Source organism: Oreochromis aureus, linkage group 6 (assembly GCF_013358895.1).
Source record: "Oreochromis aureus strain Israel breed Guangdong linkage group 6, ZZ_aureus, whole genome shotgun sequence".
NCBI classification, from domain to species: domain Eukaryota; kingdom Metazoa; phylum Chordata; class Actinopteri; order Cichliformes; family Cichlidae; genus Oreochromis; species Oreochromis aureus.
The window spans coordinates 3,280,523-3,301,239 of NC_052947.1; the positions used below are offsets into that span (position 1 = coordinate 3,280,523).

Genomic DNA, 20,717 nt, shown 5'->3' on the forward strand with positions numbered 1-20,717 from the left:
CCAGAAGCAGAGACTTTGTGGAAAAAACAACAACTTTGCAACAAAACACTCCACAAAGTCTCCTGTTTTCAAACATCTGTGTATCTGCATGTCCCCGAGCTTCTGCACTGGAATATCATTAACATGGACTAACACGAGGTTACACAACAGGGCTACACCCAGGACACAGGGCACACGGCAAGCATAAAAACACCCCTAATACAGAGGAACCAACAATGAGATGACCCCTATGAGCAAGAACTTGGCAACACCGGGAAGGAAAAACTCCCTTTCAACAGGAACTCTGGCAGAACCAGGACCAGGAAGGGGGCCAGGGTGAGTGGAGGAAGACAGGACACAGACACACTGTGGAAGAGAGCCGATGGAGAGGCTGCTTTATACACATATTAGATATTTGTGTCATCTTTAAATGTGTCATTAATAATATTAATGATCAGGAGACATGTCACAGGAGCTGTCACAGGCAAATAAAGATGAGAAGCACCTCGACCACCTCGCCCTGTTCAGCTAGGACGCTTGTAAGACAAATGTTCATTTGCACCTGTGTGTTGTTATTGTGGTCAACCATTGGAGTAACTTTGCATGATTCACAGTCGGGCAGCCTGACTGGGGTGTACGCTGCTCCAGGCTTTCTTAAACATGCAGCATTTCCTCAAACAGCTGCTGTAGAAACACTAACTGGACCGAACAGAGTGGCATTTCAGGGGAAATGAGGGCTATAGTAAACTGTATGGAACAAAAGCCAAATCAGGCTTGTGTGTACCAGAAGATGGGACCAGTGCTCTTAGCTTTTTTGTGTATCTTTGTCAAACAAATGTTTGAATTCTTCCCCCCGATGTTCCAAAAGGAAGTCATGAGACAACCAAATACGTCTGCAGCACACAGCTGAGGACAAAGTATGCATGAGGAAGGTTAGCATTCCTGCTGCTGGACGAGCTCAGCTGCTCAAAGCTGTTCCCACATTTATATATGAAGGAGTGAGCAGAGAGACCCCTGCTCGTTTCATCATCGTTTCATTAAGCAGGGTAGATACTTCTGATAACATCCACTCAGATATAACTCAGCCACAGTTTCCTCAATGGGTGTATTCAGTGCTGACGTTACTAAACAAAAACTCGTATTTACTGAATATTTGTTAGATTTCATGATGAACTTTGACCAAGTGTTGAATCGTCTAATATTAGTCATTATGTTTGAAGATGAGTCGACAGCAGCGTCACACAGTTCAGTAAGAAGAACAAAAGAAGCCACACAAATCCCAGAGCACAGCTGGGTCCTTTCCAGTAAACTCAGTTCCCATGGTCTGGAAGACAAATACATTTACTACAGTCAAAGAGGCACTAGATCACACACACACACACACACACACACACACACACACACACACACACACACACACACACACACACACACATAACCCTGTTTCTTCTCTCTGAGCAGCCTGAAATATCAGTGAGTATCTGGAGGATTCAACAGTGTTCTTACTGGGTCAAACTACAGTTCTGTGTGTGTGTGTGTGTGTGTGTGTGTGTGTGTGTGTATGCAACCCAGTATCATGGCAAAACGTGTAACAGACATGGCGGTCCACTGTGTCCATTTCACGCTTTGCCTCTGCATAGGCTGCAGCTCCAGCGGGGGAGATGATACATTTAATGATGCTGTCGTGTTTGAGCAGAGAGCAGCAGTGTGAAGGTGTCATCAAACCACGGCCTTCGCTGTTCTCTGTGTTACATTATTTGAAGCCTGTTGTCTTCGACGTTCATTCCAATCACATATTTTCCATGAAGGGTTTCCATGACGATAGCAGCTAAAGGACAGGGCAGAGGTGGCAGGCATGCCTTTGGAGATGTTTGCCAGAATGTTTAAATAAAGATCCTGCAATGTTATTTCAACAATGTCAAAACAATCATGCAGTGGAAATGCACTGAGCTTAAACACAGAAGTCCTTCCATCCTCGCTGCAGTGCTGCACACGACTGCACTGCAAACACGTACACAGTCTGGGCCACTTTAGCTTTTAACAATATTAAACCTGAGACAAACAGAAGGAAACGTGTGTCTGAAGGAAACCACTTTATAAATGTGTGTAAGGCTGCCAACAGGGCACGTCCACCTTCAGGCTTCACTCTTTTATGACGCTTTCACTTCCCCAGTCCTACAGATCCATTCTGATGTAGTTGCAGTAAAGCTTTGAGGCTGCAGTATGATGCATGGTAGCCAGTGCTCTCTAACATGTCTTTATAGGCTCAGATACACGACAGCGAGCGAGATGCACCAACTCATGAAGGTGAGCAAAAAGCTCTCATGTGCTATTTAACGGCAGCTAAGAACATTAGCATGCACTCATTTTGGCTCACAGGAAGTGCTGAACATTTGACGTTCCCACACAGGGGAACAGAGGAGCGGTCGTGTGCAGTGCCTGCTGCAGGCAGACAGACCCCAGGATCAACGGACCAGAGAACAACGTCGAGGCTCAGACCCAGAGTTAAGAGTCTTGGTGTATTCTTGATTCCTTTTTGTTTTTTGACCGTGTCTCTTGGTTGTCTTTGCTTTAGTAAATACTCTTTGTAGGGTTGTTTTAGTTTGGTCCCCTGTGTTTAGAGGAGTCTCGTCTTTGTGGTTTCCTTATTACGTTTTTTATTATTCTTTATGGTGAGGTTGGAGTTCTCGTAGTCTTGTGTGTTGTCTGAATCCTCGCTGCTGTTCCTCGGGGGATTTGGGGTTTCAGACTTTTCTATTTTCTGTATTATGAGCATTAAAAGCTTGTTTGGCTTATGTCTGTCTCCTGCATCCTGCATTTGGCTCATTTAAGATGAATTTACCATCCACACAGCAGAACCTGACACAACTTTGACTGATGCATCTTTGAATCTCATGATTTCATTTACCTGCCACTTCCACAATATCTCCAGGAACAATGTCTCGGGCTCTGACTCTCTGGACGCTCTTCTTGTCCTGTCGGTACACTTTGCCCATCTCTGGCTCGTACTCCTTCAGAGCTTCAATGGCGTTCTCTGCATTACGCTCCTGCAGGACACAGTGGCACGTCAGCTTTCAACATAGCTCATGTATGTTGGTATGTGGGCATCAAACATGACAGGAGATGACACACACACACACACACACACACACACACACACACACAGAGGCCAAATCCACGAAACAGAAACCCAAAACGTGAATAGGTCTTTGGTACTCTGTTGGTCTGTCATTTCCTGTTGACCTACAAATACAGCAGAAAATGAAACCATTCAAAGTAAGTCCCAGGTATCAGTGACGGGAACCACCAACCTTTTATGAAATGATTAATCAACAAACTTTTAATTGTGCTAATAAACTCCTAAAAGAGTGCTCAGATGTCTCTGTTACAAACACACATCCAACCTGTACACGCATACTGCCCTGCTGTTACCATTATCATGGTGTCTTAACTAAAAATGAATTCGATCGATAAATATTAATTCGATCCATTAATTGAAGCCAAAAAGCCAAATTCAGTTCAACTAATTATCAACTAAAACTCCCCAGTTTGAGACTTTGGGGAGCCGTAAAGCCAGCAGGGCTTTACAGGGTGACAAACTGCTGCTGCTGGTCCCAACCCTGGATAAGTGGGGACGGTTACATCAGGAAGAGCATGTGGTGTCAAATCTGCCAAAGCAAACATGCAGATCCATCTGCTGCGGAGACCACTCGGGGAATAGAGGAGCGGCTGCAAGCAAAGGCACCTTAACTATCAACTCGTGGACAGCAACAGTGTAACTGCTTTGTAACAAATAACATCTTCGTTTTATACTTTTTAGTTCATTTTTCAAATGAGCAATAATCCACTACAGATGTTAGCAAGTGCACCAGCTCTTGCTCAGATCAGGAGATAGCACAGAGCGTGGCATTTACAGTTTGGAAAAAGCCATCACTCAAAGTGACACGAACACATTTGTAGCTGGTTATGTGGTGGAGTAAATGAGGTCAGTGCGCAGCAGGCTACACATCGTTTATTTTTGGAAAGATTCAAGTGAGTCGCTTTTCTCAGGCTCAACATACAGTCACCTTTTAATGGCAGTAATCTTAACTGTAAGAAGTAACACAGTAACATCACCCAAAACTGGTGAGGAAGGAGGTGGAGGTGGTTCCCTAGTGTTAAAGTGTGCGACTCAGGGCCATTCAGCCCAGATATGCACATATACAAACGTCTGTAAGCAGCCACATTCTCTTAAATGGTAGAAATGAAAACATCATCAGCTGCCACTCCACCTACCTGAATACAGCTGGCAGCAGTCTGTTATATCATCCCAACATTGGATTCAGAGAATATAACATGATATTGTTGTCAATATGACCTTATACTGATGAGACAATCACCTGTGCACACACACACGGGGTTTACCTGCCATACACCCACGATAGCATTTGCAATGAGGATGAGGAGTATGACGAAAGGTTCGACAAAGGCTGTGATCGTCCCTTCACCTTCTTCAAACCATGCCAGGGTCTGGTGGACAGAGAAACCACAGAGATAGGTGAGGGCCTACAGCACACTTCATTTATACTCTGTGTGTATAACAGATTATATGAATGAAGGAAAAGCAAAATTGTGACTCAAAAACCAAAAAAAACTTCAGACCAAAGCCAGTGTGCCTCTATGATTAACCTGATATATGCTGTATTATTCACACAAACAAATAATTCATGAGCACTTTAACTGTGGAACTGATTATGATGAACTTTGCGGTTTCCTTACAAATGAGATACATGCAGCCAGCAGCAGGATTCGAACCAGGAGATCCTCAAACTGCTCCAACACCAGCTCCCACAGGGACTTCCCTGCATGGACCAGTACAGAGAAGGAAGAGGCAGGCTGAGACTGAGAGGCACTGATAGAGTGAAAAAGCTGGTGTCAGAAAGAAAAAACAAAAAATACTGCAGAAGGAGGTAACTCACCCTCTTCAGCTGGTAACTCTGGAAGTAAACAAGTAAAGAAAGCGGTCGGTCATTTGCAAAGGGAATAAGAAAGACAACAAAATGAATCAAATGGGTCATCTGCTGTACACTATCAGAAGACACAAAGGACCACAGCTACAGTGAATGACTGCAGAATTCATGACATTCAGCCAAGTCACGAAAAACCAAGCAGATAGGAAGGAAAACCAAGGACAGTGCTTCACAGTTCAAATGGAGAATGACCAAAACATCAAGAAACACATCCACGTTACCTCAGTGCGTGATGGTGTGTGTCCCTGATCTTTGGAAGGGTATTTTTGTAGAGCTGGGTGATAAAACGATAACGATATGTATTGCGAAATAACTTTTTCTTGATAGAAAAATTAAACTATTGCGATAGGCCTCATCTCTCTTGCCCTCTTAAAAAAAAATAAGAACAGCCAATCCAAATTAAGTAGCGCAGGGCCGAACCAATCACAGCCGCAGCGTCACGTCACGTGACTTGTTACGTACAGCACAAGCGCCAAGCCGCACATGTGTATTTGTTTTTGCAGCCGTGCAGCCCGGGTAATGAAGGAAATGAGTTTGCCGACTAGAGAAAAATCAACCGAGAGCGTGAGCGAAGGTTACCGAAGAAAAAACCGATGATGGTTCCAATGCCGGAGAGCTTGTCGAACGGAAGGGCCACAGAAGTTCCGTGAGTGTGAAGGTATTTCGCTATTTCAAGTCTGACAAAAACAGAGAGTAGCGCGCACTGTAAATTGTGCCGAAAGCAAGTCTGGAAATACAATAAAGCGGTGCATGCTCACTCTCTGACTGAAAGCGCTAATTCGTCATTCGGCTTTTGTCAGACTAAAGTAACTGTTAAAACTGTTTGAAAAGCTAAGCTATACAACAAGGAGAGATTGAGAATTTCCTTTTAGTTCTCAGTTTATTTGATATTGACAAAAGTTAGTCAATTTTGTCTGTTCTTCTGTAAAACAAACTAAGATTTATTTTTAGAATTAATATTTTGTTTCTAAGTGGAATTGACAATTTAGTCTGTTTGTTTGTTCTGTTTTGAAACTTAAACGCTTTAGCGGCTGCCCTTTGTGTAGTTTGCAATATTTGCCTTTATTTATCTGAAACTGAAGTCTCATGTTCCTTAAGTACATCTGCCCTGTTGAACTTATTATGGGAAATAAATATTTAAATCAAAACAAGCTGCTGATTATTTCATATTTTACTTGTGAGCAACGGCACATTTAAATCTTACAAATATAGTTATTTGGCTTATATCGTGATATATATCGTTATCGCCTGAAATGAAAAAAACATATTGTGATATGAAAAAATCTTATATCGCCCAGCTCTATATTTTTGCAAACATGGCAAAGCTAAGAGAGTTTCAGTTACTCAGCTGTGCTAGAGACGCTAGCTGCCTGTGCTAACAGCACCCTGCGCTGTCTGGTGACCACATGTACGACACTGCGACCTGAGCGAACTATAAGGATCCCTGCTTTAACCCCTGTCAAGTGCATAATCCTAGGTATGGTTGTGACTGCAGGACAAATGTATATTTATGAGCACAAAGTTTTTTTAATATTATTTACTGTACCTGTAAGATCACAGAGTCTGACATGTAAGAGAAACAATACGGCTCTCTGAAGTCTACATGGTACCAGCAAACTATGAAACACCAAAGGGCCAGTAATGATTTCTATATTTACCATTGGGTCCCCATCTCTCTCTGTTCTTCTTCAGCTGCTCACAGCTCAGACCTGTAGATTCATTTACACCAAAGAACCCCAAAACCTCCTCCACCGTCTTAGTATGAGCATTATCCATCACTGTGGTGAGAGAAGAACAGCCAATGTCAGTAATAAGAGTATCAAACATTTACCACCAATAGTCTCCTTGTATATAGTTGTGTAAAGAAAGTATTTGCCTCTCTCATTTTTTTGCATATACAAAATACAGTTTGTTAGATTAGGATGTCTTTTATTAAAGGACAAACGCTATCCAAACCTACCTGCCCTGTGTGAAAAATAATTGCCCCTTAAAGCTAATAACTCTGTGCCACCCTTAGCAGCAGGAACTATAATCAAGCATTTGTAATAATTATCAATGAGTTTTTCACTTCACTGTGGAGGAACTGTGCCTCAAACCAGCATGAACGCCCTGTCTAAGGTCATGCCAAAGCATTGCAATTGAATTCAAGTCCAGAGCTTGACTAGCCCACTGTAAGCCAATCAGAGGTGGCCTTGCTGTTGCTGCATAGCCCAGGTGTGTTTGGGCTTCATGGCACAAACTGATGGATGGACATTCTCCCTCAGGATGTTCTGGTCGTGGTCAGAAGTCAGCCAGGTCCTGAAGTAGCAAAGACGCCCCTGACCGTCACACTAGCACCACCATGTTTCACTGTTGCTACGATGATCTTTTTATGAAATGCTGTGTTAGCGTCACTAACGCAAAAGTTCATCTTTTGTCTCATCAGTCCACAGAACATTTTCCCAAATGTCTTGGGAATGAGGGAAATGTGAGATCACTGCCACTGCAGATCTCCCACAGATGCAACATTTGCTCAGTCTCTGTCTTATTGATGAATCATGAACCTTAACTGGGGCAAGTGAGGAAGCAGTATTTTACATGTTGTTCTTTGGTGAGCTTCTGGTTGAGTCATCGATGTGCTATTAGAGTAACTGTGATGGGCCAGCCACTCCTTGGAAGATTCAGCACTGCTCCAGGCGTTCTTTGTCTGTGGATAATGGCTCTCACTGCGGTTCGCTGGAACCCCAAAGCACAAAAATGGCTTTCTAACCCTTTCCAGACTGATACATATAGATGACTGAGGCAAGAACTGGTTTTCATCTGTTCTTGACTCACTTGAACTATACCTGAAAAAGACTTAGCATTTTTAATGTTTAAATTAAACCAGTAATATTATACAATTATAAATTAAGTTAATAGTTTGCCACCATTCATTTGCTTCATGATTTAGGTTCTAAAGTAACAAATGTCTAAAAATGAAGAGATTGCCTATTATGCCCATTGTAGTCCAACACATCATGTCAGAGACCAGGAAACAAAACATTTTCCACATTTGAAAGAAACTTGCTGGTTCAAAGTGTTTCTCAGCACTGCAATAAAAACTGTTCCAGCATCAGATGGCTGGGGAATCAGACGTACTGTACAGCCAAGCAACCAGGCTAACTGGAACCCGCAGAGACAGACGAGCCCATGAGACGGGAATTATGGTCATGGGACGCAAGCTGGCACTAAAAAGAAATATCACACTGGTTGCTGTTTTATTTCTGCTGTATGAGTCTGGTCTTCTGACAAACCCTGTGTGGATTTGGGCTTCCCAACTCCATTAACAAGTGTGACAATTTAAGGCTGAATTAGATGAAGATTGGAGGCCTTTTCCACACAGACCATCTAATGCACCAAGAAGGTTTTCAATCATTTAAAGGATGCCTGTTGTTCCCATCATCTCTGCCCACTCATCATCACCATGCCTGTGATAATCAGAAAACTATGAAGTGCAACATGGTAAAGCACATATGCGCAGCCTGTCACAAAGACTTTATTCTCAGGATATTATTAGTTGTAGACGCTACAGGCCAGGCTGTATGACACAGGCCCGTGTTAGATCATTAATTGTCTTCTGCTGCTCTATAATCACCTACTATCCGTCTGAAAATAATAAATATAATCCAATAATATTCCACACAGATTTCTACAACCAAACACTATAATAAAGACACTTCTGTCCATTTGGTCAATGTTAACATTTACATTTAGACCATTAGCATTCAATATTTTCCGATGAGCCTCGCCTAAATGCTGGGTTATATTGGAGATGTAGCACTGATTTGTAATAGCAGCACAATTAACTGCTTATAACGCGAATATAGTATGAAATGACTTGTGAACAATCACTGCACACTGAAATCTGTCGAGCTATAGAGCAGCAGTTAGCCAGGGAGCGACAGAGTCGCGGCTAGCACGCTCGGCAGCTAGCGTCCGTTTGGACGGATAATCCCGCGGAGATGAACAGGTTGCTTACCAGAGCCGTCCGTGTGTCCGCTGCCCCGGGAGTATCACAGCACCATGCCTTCTGGCTTTACCTCCTTGCGGCAATCAAACGAAGGTGGCAGGAATTAATTTTGAAACAGCCTCTTTCTTTTCTCTTATCTTATCTCAACAGTCTACAGAGTTACGTGACAGCCGCTCATGAGTGAAAAATCATCGTCAACAGATTTCCACTGCAACAGCATCCAGTCGTTTCCGAGCGGCTAAAGGTTGTATGTAAAACAAACACACCAATGAACCGAGACTTTTTAAAGGCTAATGTTTCTACAAATATGATTCAGGGTTAGTTTACCTATGCAGTACAGTAGTTATCCGTTCTCCTGTGTACAGGAGGAGAGCGGCTCCGACAGCCAAACGGGCTACAGCATCCACTGTTATCAAGCTAGCCGCTCACTCACGAACTACATCATCCGGTAAAACCTTTCAAAGTAAAGACCTCTCCTAAAGAAATGACAGTCTGAGATAAAACATAAATGTATATTTTACAAGCTAATGTTTAAATGACACTTTCAGCGCTTCCCAAGTTATGCACAAACGATATCAACACCTTTAAGCCATTTAGTAAATAAAATTTCTCAAAGATCTGGATGTACGGGCTGAAGCTAATCCAATCATAGGCCCGGGAATAAGGTCGATGTAGTCATGTAGACGGTTATTGTCCCGCCCACCGAAAGATTTACAACCTGAATGCCCCGCCTCTGATGGCAGCCCGCAGCCCCTCCACCAATCAGCAGGTCGTGCGACTGCTGTCGCTCAGCTCTTCGAGTGACAGCCAATTAGCACCGAATGGGTGAGTAAACAACAAACCAATCGGGGGCACGGAAGGCGGACTAACAGAGTGCATTCATTAGCCCTACTCATCTCTCATCTTCTTCAGACCAGGCATTAAAAATCCAGCAGTTATAAAAACCCTGAAGCAAACAGGTGTCAGATTACAGAGCACATGGAAGAAGCCGAGGGAAATGATTTTACAACTGTTTGTCCTTCATGTGTCCTTCACTATTTATTTCAACAAACAACATTAAACTTGCATAATAAGACAAGAATAAGTCAGTGTTTGGGTTCAATGTGTTTATTAAAAATATTACAAGCTACTAAAACACACAAACACAACGGCAGGGTTTAGTTGCTGGAACATGGTTGCTGTTGTACAGATTTGTTTCTTCTTCTTTTCTTTTTCATATAAAACGCTGATGTAAAAAACCCCTGGTTTTGACTGCACTTTGTTTGTGTCCTCCTCAGAGAGGATATCCACTCCACAAGCTGAAAGACAGAAAACACAATCATCACTCAGCCAGTGAGCAAAAACACTCGAGTTCTCCAACTGTTCCATCCATCAGTGATTTATTTTGCTTTGTAAGAAGACCTTATTCATGTTTAACTTGTTTTATGTAACATCTTCAAAATGAAGCTTTTTTATTCAAATCCATTAATATTATGTTATGAAAAATGCTGGCAGCTGCCAGTCCTGCCCTCCAGCCTCATAGCAGATACATCTATGGTATAAATGTAAAAAACCTAGATGATTCTCAAAAAACTGCTGAAACAGACTTTGAAGATCGGGGAGATTCGAACTCATCCAAGATTTTTAGTAGATGCACGTGTATCTACAGATCCTACATCACCTCGTTCATGAGTTATTGTACTCATGAACAGGCTTTTACAGCTGAGGGGCACTTCTCTACATCTCCTTAGAGATAAAAAGGGAGCATTTTTAACAAAAGAAACAATGCGACCTTTAATTTGCACACTATGTTTGTGTCTGTTAGGAGGTGATGTGTCTGTACGCTGTAGTGTGATTGTTGTGGAACCTGATGGCTTCATGAACCCTTTTTACACAAATCAGCTTTAAGCTGTCAAGATCTGGGCTGTCACTCATCCTTCAGTAATGTTTATGACCCATCATGTTGTGGTCTTTTCAAATACTCTGGGATACAACAAGAGTGTGTGTGTGTGTGTTACCTCAGGTTGTACTCTGGGTCGGCGTGGGTTTGCAGCAGCAGGTCTCTGATCTCCTCAGGTGGGTTCAGACCATGAAGCTTTGCTCTCTCCCACCTCTGCAGCCTGCTGATACCTGATACAGACACATCAGGATGAATGATTCAGTCACTTCAGTTTGTTTTATGTTACTAAAGAATGGACCCACAACTAATGCAGTGCAGTGAGCATCAGGACAACAGGCGAGCACACACACCTAGTAGGATTACTACTGCTTACATCGCTCTGGTCACTCTGCGTTGCTGTGCTAATATGGCACAAAGCACTTGAACATTCCATTTTCCATTTGCACAACGTACATTTTCAGTTTTTTCATCTAAATGTACTCATTGTTTACAATGTTTTGCACAGTCGAGGATCAGCTCAGGACACATTTCTTTGTCTGTGCACGTCCGTGGTCCTGCCTACAGACTCGTGGAGCAGCAGTCTTCTGTAGTCTCGTCAAGGTGGGCGGTCACGTCATTAATGGAAGTTGAGGTATGGCTGCTTGGATCAGCAGGTGTGGAGGCACAGGCAGTAGTTGCTGTGTGAGTAGTCTGCTCCAGCAAATGGAGTCCCTGAAGTAGACCTCCCCACCATGTTTTTAACTTTGGTGATTGAAATCCAAGAATTTTATGGGTTTGGTAATCAGCACACATTACATTTCATACAAGCATTTTGTTAACCAAGCATCTTTTTGAAGCCATTCATCCAAATTTGTTCACATCTCACTAGATCAAAGCAACACGGTGGCAGCCAAAGTACTAAAGTTCAGAAACAAATGGACTGGTCTCACATACGGCCTCTCTGCTCCTCTCTGCTCGAAGGTCGCCGGTTCAATACCCGGCCTTTCTGTCCTGGTCGTTGTGTCCTTGGGCAAGAGACTTTACCCTACCGCCTACTGGTATTGGCCAGAGGGGCCGATGGCGCGATATGGCAGCCTTGCCTCTGTTAGCTGTGGCTACAATCGTAGCTTGCCTCCACCAGTGTATGAATGTGAGCGTGAATGAATAATGGCATTGTAAAGCGCTTTGGGTGCCTTGAAAAGCGCTATATAAATCCAATCCATTATTATTATTATTAATCCACACGTTCAGAAATATGCACACAGGCTGATACAGGAACCATTGTTTGGCAGCTGGAGCTGAAGAGTCTCTGGAGTCTTTTAACAAGGCCAAGCCCTGTTAGTGATCGTCATTAACTTAAACAAATCATAATAGAAACAACTGGTAGTTTTTCTTTGGGAGTATAAAAAGTCTTACAGAACGTATCAGACTGGCCAGTGGAACAATGGGAACATTCCACGGACTCAGTGAAGATCTAAGAAAAACAAAGTTGGGAAGGCTTTAACAACTGCACATTTTAAGATCACCACTTTAATCAATTATATCCAAGTAAAAGTTATTCAGATAAGTCTGTAAGAAGATCCATCCGTCACCCTCAGATGAGAGGACACTGGTTAGGACATTTAGGAACAACCCAGAAACCACAAAGGCCCAAGTCTGTCATGACCTAGACACTGCTGTAACACCAGTGTCTGTCCACAGTGAACCAGGATTTACATCAGTGTGGACTGAGAGGGTGGCGACTAAGAAATGAGCCCTAATCCCAAAACATCTTCAAGCTCGACTGAAATTTGTGGCTGTCAACATGAACAAATGCCTTGTGGAGAAAGGCTTTATGGCCAGCCGATAACAATAACTGGGATTTTTGGACTACCTCCAAATTCTTAACTTCACCTTAAATCAGCAGCTTGAAATTTGGACACAACTAGGACTTCCAAGAGAACAATGGTGTCAAACACACATCAGGGCTCTAGACTAACTTTTTGACATGGGCGCACCGGTGCGCCTAACTTTAAAAATTTAGGCGTACCGGCACAAAAGTTAGGCGCACTCAGATTTTTCAACCGCATCGCTTAACACCGCAGTTTTACATGTGCACTTTCTTTGGGGGGGGGAGTCCATACAGACAATATTCATTTCTAAATTATTAACTAACAAACTTGTGCTTAAATTGCTTTGTCAATATTGTAGAAAATGTTAAACTTAATCATCATCTTGGCTCCTCTGACGACCTGTTTGCTGCTGCCTGCTGCTGAAAGGCAGTGGGGAGAGGGGACACTTGGGCAGTGCATTTATTGCAGCATATAATGTGTTTTCTGGATACACTGCTGTTTTTTCAGCATTCAAAGATTGATGGCACCGTGTCAGAGCTGGCTATGAATTTCAGACGGATCAGTCCTTAACTTAACACAAAAGTTATCAATAGTTCTTTTCATCTTTTCTTATTACCCACAGCTACATCCCCTTCTGTCAGGCCTAGGCTGCTCACTAGGGCTGGGTATCATCACTGATTTCTATAATCCATTCGATTCCAGATCTCAAAGTCCTGATTCGATTCAGTTTAGCCTCAGACAGTCAGAAATATTATAATTCTGATCATTTATCAGCACTGATACATGTGAGACTTCATCAGAATTGTGAACATCACAGCAGATGCCTTTGTGTCAAAGTAACTGAGAATAAAACACAGAAAAACATGAAGCAGATTTTCCTGGTCTGGCGTTTTATAGCAGATAACCTTAAAAATATTCTGCAATATTCTGCAATTTTGCATAATTTTAAGAAGTTTAAATTTCTTCAGTATTGAACAGCAGAAATTAGGCTTTCTTGTCCGAGGTCATTTACGTGAAAAAAAGAAAAAGAAAAGAAAAAGACAGCGGCCGACAGCGCTGTAAACAACGGTAGACTGGTGGGTAATAAGCCAATGAATAATGCAGAAAACAGAGATTTGAGACGGGAAACTGTTCTTGAAGTACAGAGAGAGAGAGAGCGAGAGAGAGAGAGAGGGAGAGAGAGAGAGAGAGAGGGAGCTGTGCATGAAGTGGGATTTTTATCGTGGTGGAAGCAAAACAGCAAAAGTCAGAGTGAATTCATGACGACATTGATCAAATGTGAAGCGCAGTTTGCTGCTTCTTTTGCTGCTGGCTCGGCGAATTTTGGTTGGAGAGACAAAACCTGCAGCTCAGAATCAGCGCAAAAAGACGGAAACACAGCGCAGACCCGACGCATCAGAATCGCTGAGCTCCGACAGCGTGTCAGTGTTCGGGCCGTGGGGTGAGAAAGCCGAGAAAGACAAAGCTGATTCTGATGCGTCGGTCCGCTCTGTGTTTACGTCTTTGTGTGGAATCCGTTAATGAATTGATATCGCTTTATTCAAGCTACTCACCTCTCTCTTCCACCTGCACTTTCAACTGGACCACGGCCAATCAGAGAGGTCCCGCCCCTGACTATCTCTGATTGGTTTAGTCCACGATAGGGGCATAATGTGTGTCTGTTGTTGACCACACGGAGAGTTGCAGAGATTTTTTTTTTTTTTTTACCCGAAAATATTTGGTCACACCGGTGCGACCAAAAAAATTTGGTCGCATTTGCGACCAATTTGGTCGCACTCTAGAGCCCTGCACATTACAACTGGTTCTGGAATACATAAAGCCCTGACCTCAACCCTACTGTAAATTCGTACACTACGCTTAAAACCTAGCTCTGTGCCAGAAAACCAACCAATTCAAATGAACTCAACCAATCCTACCAAGAAGAGTGGTAAAGTGTCCAGCCACAATCATGCCAGCAGGCTGTCGATGACTACCAACAGCGTCTGACCAAGGTGCGACTTCCCAAGAGGAATGCATCCAAATACTGGTAGGGTGTCCGTATATTTTTGACCTGAAATCCCAAATAAATGAAAACTTGTATATTCAATTGTTGTTTTGACGTTCATTAAACATGTAAGCAGTGTAATCATTCCACCCTGGAAAAGGAACAGTTCAAAGGAATCAGCCCCAAATGATCATTTCATCTTTGGTCTTAATAAAGGTAGTTAAAGGTCTGACCGCAGCTGCCCTGTTACAGTGATGACTGGGGTATTATTATTATTATTACTGTTCATTTATTTCAAACATGTAAACAATAAACAGGTACATTTAGTAAAGAAAATAAGAGAGAAAAACATACTATACAAAAGTCAATACATCAATATTGCTACCGTTCTGATTCATTTACATGTTGAAAGGGAGTGTATGTCAGCGAGTGTAACAGATAAGAGGGATCGGGGTCATTTCCTACTAATTAGGCCCTGTCTTTGTGCATTTCTGACAGGCTGCATGATGCTGCTGCACTAAAGATGACTTACAAAAACATTTTTTGGATAGCACAAACATGAAAAACTGATCATAGTCTCAGAAGTTGGACTGAAACTGAAGGCTTGACGACACTTCAGTGATATTCCAAATATGGTGAGAGATGAGCTAACACTAATGCTTTATGAAAGAGGGGGCAAATACAGGCATCGCAAAAATGTCCCCTGTTCATTATTATGCCACAAATAAAACCATAAACTGGAACAATGCCTGCTGTCTCAGCTCTTCTATTAAAAAACATGAAGAAAAAAATGAACAGAATAATAAATTCAGCTTCACCTCCAGAATAACACACTCTGGGTAGAGCTTCATTTATTCAACTTATTTTGAGCTCACAGTAGAGACACGAAGCTTTAAGCAGAAAGACACTTTTAGCAAAGACACAGAATTTTCCAAGTAAAGGCACAAACAGTTACGACAGCAAGGAAACCTCCGATAAAACTTTGGACACTTGTAACTATTAATATCTGTCCTACATGCTAGGGCTGCATGATTTTGCAGAAAATGAGAATCACGATTTTTTTGCTCAGAATTGAGATCACGATTCTCTCACGATTTTCTTTTCCAGTGTAAATATTTTTTGCACTTATTAACTGCACATCAACTTCGTAACAGTTGAGACTAAACATAAAAATAATAAATAAACATTAAAACAATAAATGTCTCACATTTTGTTGTTGCCGCAAAATGTTGTACTGCTTGTAATTCCGTCTCCACCGTTGCTCGACACTGCGTGTATAGAGCAGGTAGTGCAACATTTGAAAAATAGTTGCGGGACGGCACTGTGTAGCGTTTGTCTAGGGTGTTGATCATTTTCCTAAATCCCTCGTTTTGCACAGTGTTGATGGGAGCCATATCTTTAGCCAGGTGATAAGTGCCTGCGGGAGTTCGACGGGTATGGGGAAGCGCTGTATAAGGTTCCCGTTATTGATGTGGTTGACCGGGACGGATTTTCTCCTGTCACTTTCTTGGCCTTTACAGCTTCGTCATCTCTCACATGCTCTCCGTTGTTTTTTCCCTGCCAGCTGGCTTCTGTATCACGTGGTATAAGGCTCCGCCCTTGTCATTTGTTGAGCAGGAAGAGTGAGCGCTTGTTTTCATGCAGATTATGTCCCGGATCAAAATCCGGTACAATCATCATCATTTTTTCTTTTTTTTTTTTTTTTTTTTAAATCGTTGTCATTTGAAAATGAGATCGCACATAAGTATGAATTGAGATCGCAATTTTCTAACGATTAATTGTGCAGCCCTACTACATGCCACATATAAAAGTGTGTGTGTGTGTTTCTGGGTAAAGCTTCTCCTTTGACATATTCTACAGCGTGTTCTCGCAGTAATGATTCTGATTCCACGATATCGCTCATCTCATTGGCTCATTGTCTCCACTACAATCAGGCAAATTCATTACAAGCTGCATGGTCAAATGTGTGTGAGTGTTGGAGGTGTTTCTCCTCTTTGTTGTGATCGCTGTTGGAGTCAGAGTAAAAAAGTTATTGCACATGTTAACCAGAACACTTTTCTTACCAGTAATGCAGCACGTTACTTAATTACACCCAGGAGAAAGACATTTGCTACACTACTCTGGGGCGATCGTGGCTCAAGAGTTTTGGAGCCTGCCTTGTAATCGGAAGGTTGCCGGTTCAAGCCCCGGCTCGGACAGCCTCGGTCGTTGTGTCCTTGGGCAAGACACTTCACCTACCGCCTACTGGTGTTGGCCAGAAGGGCGATGATGGCGATATGGCAGCCTCGCTTCTGTCAGTCTGCCCCAGGGCAGCTGTGGCTACAACTGTAGCTTGCCTCCACCAGTGTGTGAATGGGTGGATGACTGGGTATGTAAAGCGCTTTGGGGTCCTTAGGCGGGGCTAGTAAAAGCGCTATACAAATACAGGCCATTTACTCACTGCGTTACTTTCATGTTACTCTGTAAAATGAACTGAACACTGTCTCATAATCATCGTTTAACAATATAAACCTACAGGCTACCCCACACACCAACACAAATCCCTGTCCCAACGAGGACACACGTCATCTTTCTCTTAGTGTTTATGAACACAAAGCAAAGATGGAAAGCAGCACAAAGAGACTTTAAAGTTGTATTGTACTGTAGAACGTTCAGCAGCTGCTGGCTTCGCTGCAGACGACGGCTCACTTTATCACAGGGCCGGGCTTCACTCCGCTTCAACATCACTCTGGGTTCTTGGCTATCTTAGCGTTAGCATGCTGTCTGTGCAGGTGCTGGTGTTAACACTGTGGTGCAGCTGTTTCTGTCCTGGAGCAGTCTTCATTGTAGCATGGCACTCTCATCCTTTTGTGCAGTACAAATCGACACAGTTCCCGAGCCATTATTCTCCTCCCCCAACACTCGAATCGAAATCAGCTGATCGCAGCGAGACTGCAAGAAGCGATAAGTGGGATCGACTAACGATTCCAAGGAGCCGGACTGCTTCTCATTCCCATGCCAATCTACTACAGCATGAATCTTACCTGTGCAAGGCCCAAAACTCCAGTCGAGGTCAAACTGTCGGAGCTTCTCCAGTTCCTCCTCTCTAATTCTGTCAGCCTCTGCTCACAGGAAGAAAGGGTCATGTGACAACAACTCTCACATTAACATCAGGGTAAATATACTGGATGGATCTGCAATTTGGAAATTTCATAGAACAGTTGTGCAGCAGGTTTCTGGACATGTTTTTCTGGACATGTGGACAGACAGGTAGATGTTCGTGAGAGCAGTAAGCAACCGCTCACCAAGGGTCAGTATGAGATAAATAATGACTATTTTTATTTGTGAATTATGGAAAGCTGCATTTGCAGGAAATCTGTTTACATTTACACCACAAAGAGTGCTGCTCTTCACCTTTCTGTGGGGAAGGAGGAGGAGTGGGGCTCTTCTCTCGCTTCCCTCCTTTTCTGGATCTCTTCACCACTTTGAATGAGTCCGTGATAAGTCTGCGCTTGGTTGTCATGGTGGCCGATCCACAGCAGAAACACACCTGTGCAATGGGTTTTTGTTAAAAAGATAGAAACAAGTCGAAGATTCCACATAAGAAACTCTCCTGCAAGCTCACCATCACTCCCTGATGTGGTAAGGGCTGCCAATGTGATGCGTTCAACTACCAGTCAGCTATTGAGCAACATTTTCATCAACGTTATAGAAAAAGAAAACACTCATGCCTAATGACAGAATTCTATAACGTTCACATCAATTCACAAACTAAGCGTCGTGTTCGTAGCTGCTGCCTCATCACACTCACCTGTTGTGCCTAAAAGTCATTTCAGGTTTTTCCAAAGCTGACTGCTGGTATTTAAGCAGCTGTAAACGAGTTGTTGGCCCATCATTTGTGAAACGTATGTCGAACATATCTCTCATGAATGATATCAAGCTATTTGTAGACAGAAAGAACATCTCTGTCACAAGGTAGAAGCTCTGATCAGTTCTTGGCTATCCAAAGTCTATATAGCTGAATTTATGTAAATGTAAATATTTATATTATAAGTGGCCAATAAGGACTCACTGATTATAATGTAGAACACAGAGTGTGCCATAAAGGAACCTGTAAACAGCTCATTCTTTATTACCACTGTTTCAATCAGGAGTAATTACGCAGTAATAGTGAGTCACAGCATTTCGTCCACGGCAAAGTTTTCAAAATAAAACGGTTTAACCCACAGTCAGTGGGTTTATCATGGCTCACGTGTGTAATATACGACATGTAACCTTACATGTCGTATTAGCATGAAGCTGCAAACTAACAGCATGAAGTTAAAAATCCGACGTTTCCTGTTGATTTTTCTAAAGCACATGAAGGCGACTAACGAGCACGAAGTAAGCTACGTGCTCGTTAGTTTGGTCTTTGCCTCTAAATTCGACCGAAATAACAATAATAATAATGATGATGATGATAATAACGAGTGAGAATTTGAGCCTCTGTCTAATGTTGTTTGTGATCGCCTCTGACGTCACGCCCCATGCAGTGACGTGTTGAAGCGTAGAAACGGGGACCGCAGGTACGCTGCGCAGGACTCACGCATTGACCAGCTATTACAGGTTTACTGTCACTAAGTTTAGTTTCAGACCACTTCACTGATTCCACACGGAAGAGTCACAGTGTGCCTACTTTTCCATATCCACGGGCGCAGGAAATACGGTTCACTGTGAAAAACACTTGTTTCACCGTCAATCGAAGGTCCAGCTCCACGTTTGAGCCGCACATCCTTCTGCGACCCAGCCTATTTATTTACGTCCTCTGTGATGGACATTTGTTTTGGTCTGTATCTTTTCACTTAGCCTAATAAATCATGTTGAGCTCCAGAGGGCACCCTGGCCTTTTCCTGCGGTATGTCGTGTGTTTGGGCGGCCCCCGTCAGCCCCAAAGAGGCAGGAAGACCCGAGTGTCCTTTAAACTTACCTTGTAATCTAAGCGATAACAGCTGTTTGAAACAGATCAGCGCTTTCTCTTCTCTCAGGCAGCAACACTTTCTTCTTCTCCCACCGGCACTGCGCTACACTGAGCCAGGGTCACTCCTTTGCTGCCACCTGTTGTTTGCTCTGCGTACTGCAGGCCAGTGTGTTAAGAGTACACTTTTAAATATGATCAAATCTTTATTTCAGTCAGTTTATCTGCAAGAAGAAATCCATTATACCAGATTTAGCTAGCTCATTTCCATCTGCAGTCTCTGGGCAGGTCAAGCAACAAATGAAATTATATGTATAGAAATGGGATTGACAGTTCCAACATAATACCCCAGACAGCCCAGCTGAAACCACTTTAAAACCACATAGACTGTAATACACCCCCAATTACTATTTGGTTAAAGGCTGAGCGGACCAACTGGCAGGGATTCTCACCAGGCTGTCCAATCTCTCCCTGACTCGCGCCACCGTTCCCACCTGTGTGAAGGCCTTCACCATCATTCTCACCCCTAAAAAGACTGGCCTAGACAGCCTCAATAACTAAAGACCTATAGCCCTCACGTCTGTAGTCAGGAAGTGTTTTGAGCGGATAGTGTCTTAGCACATCAGAGACTGCCTACCCCCTCCATTTGTGGGTTAGTCATTCTGTATTAGGCTCATTAGGTAGTATTTCAGTAACTGCTCGTGCAAAGTGAAGAGACAGGAGGACTGGTCATCCTACCTGTGTCAGGAAAAAGAACCTGAGTTAGAGCTGTTCACATTTAATCATTAGTAAACTAAATTTCTTGTATATGTATTAAGAGAGGTGTGTGAACAGTACTCACCTTTCCTGGTTGCTTCCTTTGCAGGATGTGGTGCAAAAGAGCAAAAGAAGCTCAATCACCTGCTCAAGACCTCCTGGAGCAAACCAATGTTTTGCTCATGGGGAGGTTTATTTTTTCATTCGGTTTGCTAACCCCAGACTTGGGCTATTCCAGATGCTCACCTGAATGGTAGAGTGTAAAAGGAAGCCAGTTGCTTTTAGAGGGGTTGGGTTCTTCGAGCGTTCAACACCATAATCCTCACCACCAAACTGGATCCCGCTTTAATCCCGCTCCTGCACCAGCGGCTGCACCTA

The 20,717-nt window shown here is 43.0% G+C and overlaps 2 protein-coding genes across 4 annotated transcripts in view; both read right to left on the bottom strand.

Moving 5' to 3' along the window:
• The window catches only part of si:dkey-28b4.8 (sarcoplasmic/endoplasmic reticulum calcium ATPase 2), a 20,281-nt gene extending 10,640 nt beyond the window's left edge, over positions 1-9,641 (bottom strand). The window contains exons 1-7 of one of the 3 annotated variants that reach the window (XM_039613575.1): positions 9,304-9,641; positions 8,986-9,049; positions 6,647-6,766; positions 4,938-4,955; positions 4,738-4,820; positions 4,384-4,488; positions 2,888-3,026 (exon numbers count right to left, since the gene is read on the bottom strand). In XM_039613575.1, coding sequence (XP_039469509.1) covers positions 2,888-3,026; positions 4,384-4,488; positions 4,738-4,820; positions 4,938-4,955; positions 6,647-6,764 — 463 coding nt within the window. In that variant the 5' untranslated portion in view covers positions 6,765-6,766; positions 8,986-9,049; positions 9,304-9,641. Of the gene's footprint in view, positions 1-2,887; positions 3,027-4,383; positions 4,489-4,737; positions 4,821-4,937; positions 4,956-6,646; positions 6,767-8,985; positions 9,215-9,303 lie in introns of all 3 variants that reach the window. The other 2 variants (XM_039613574.1, XM_031751518.2) reach the window with 2 other exon arrangements.
• Positions 9,642-10,067: 426 nt separating this feature from the next.
• pold4 (DNA polymerase delta 4, accessory subunit) lies at positions 10,068-19,703 on the bottom strand. The gene is made up of 5 exons (XM_031751523.2): positions 19,596-19,703; positions 18,044-18,179; positions 17,674-17,751; positions 10,974-11,085; positions 10,068-10,274 (listed from the first exon to the last, which is right to left on the bottom strand). Exons 2-5 carry the CDS (start codon positions 18,150-18,152, stop codon positions 10,250-10,252), a joined length of 324 nt encoding a protein of 107 aa, XP_031607383.1. The 5' UTR covers positions 18,153-18,179; positions 19,596-19,703; the 3' UTR covers positions 10,068-10,249.
• Positions 19,704-20,717: the final 1,014 nt, after the last annotated feature.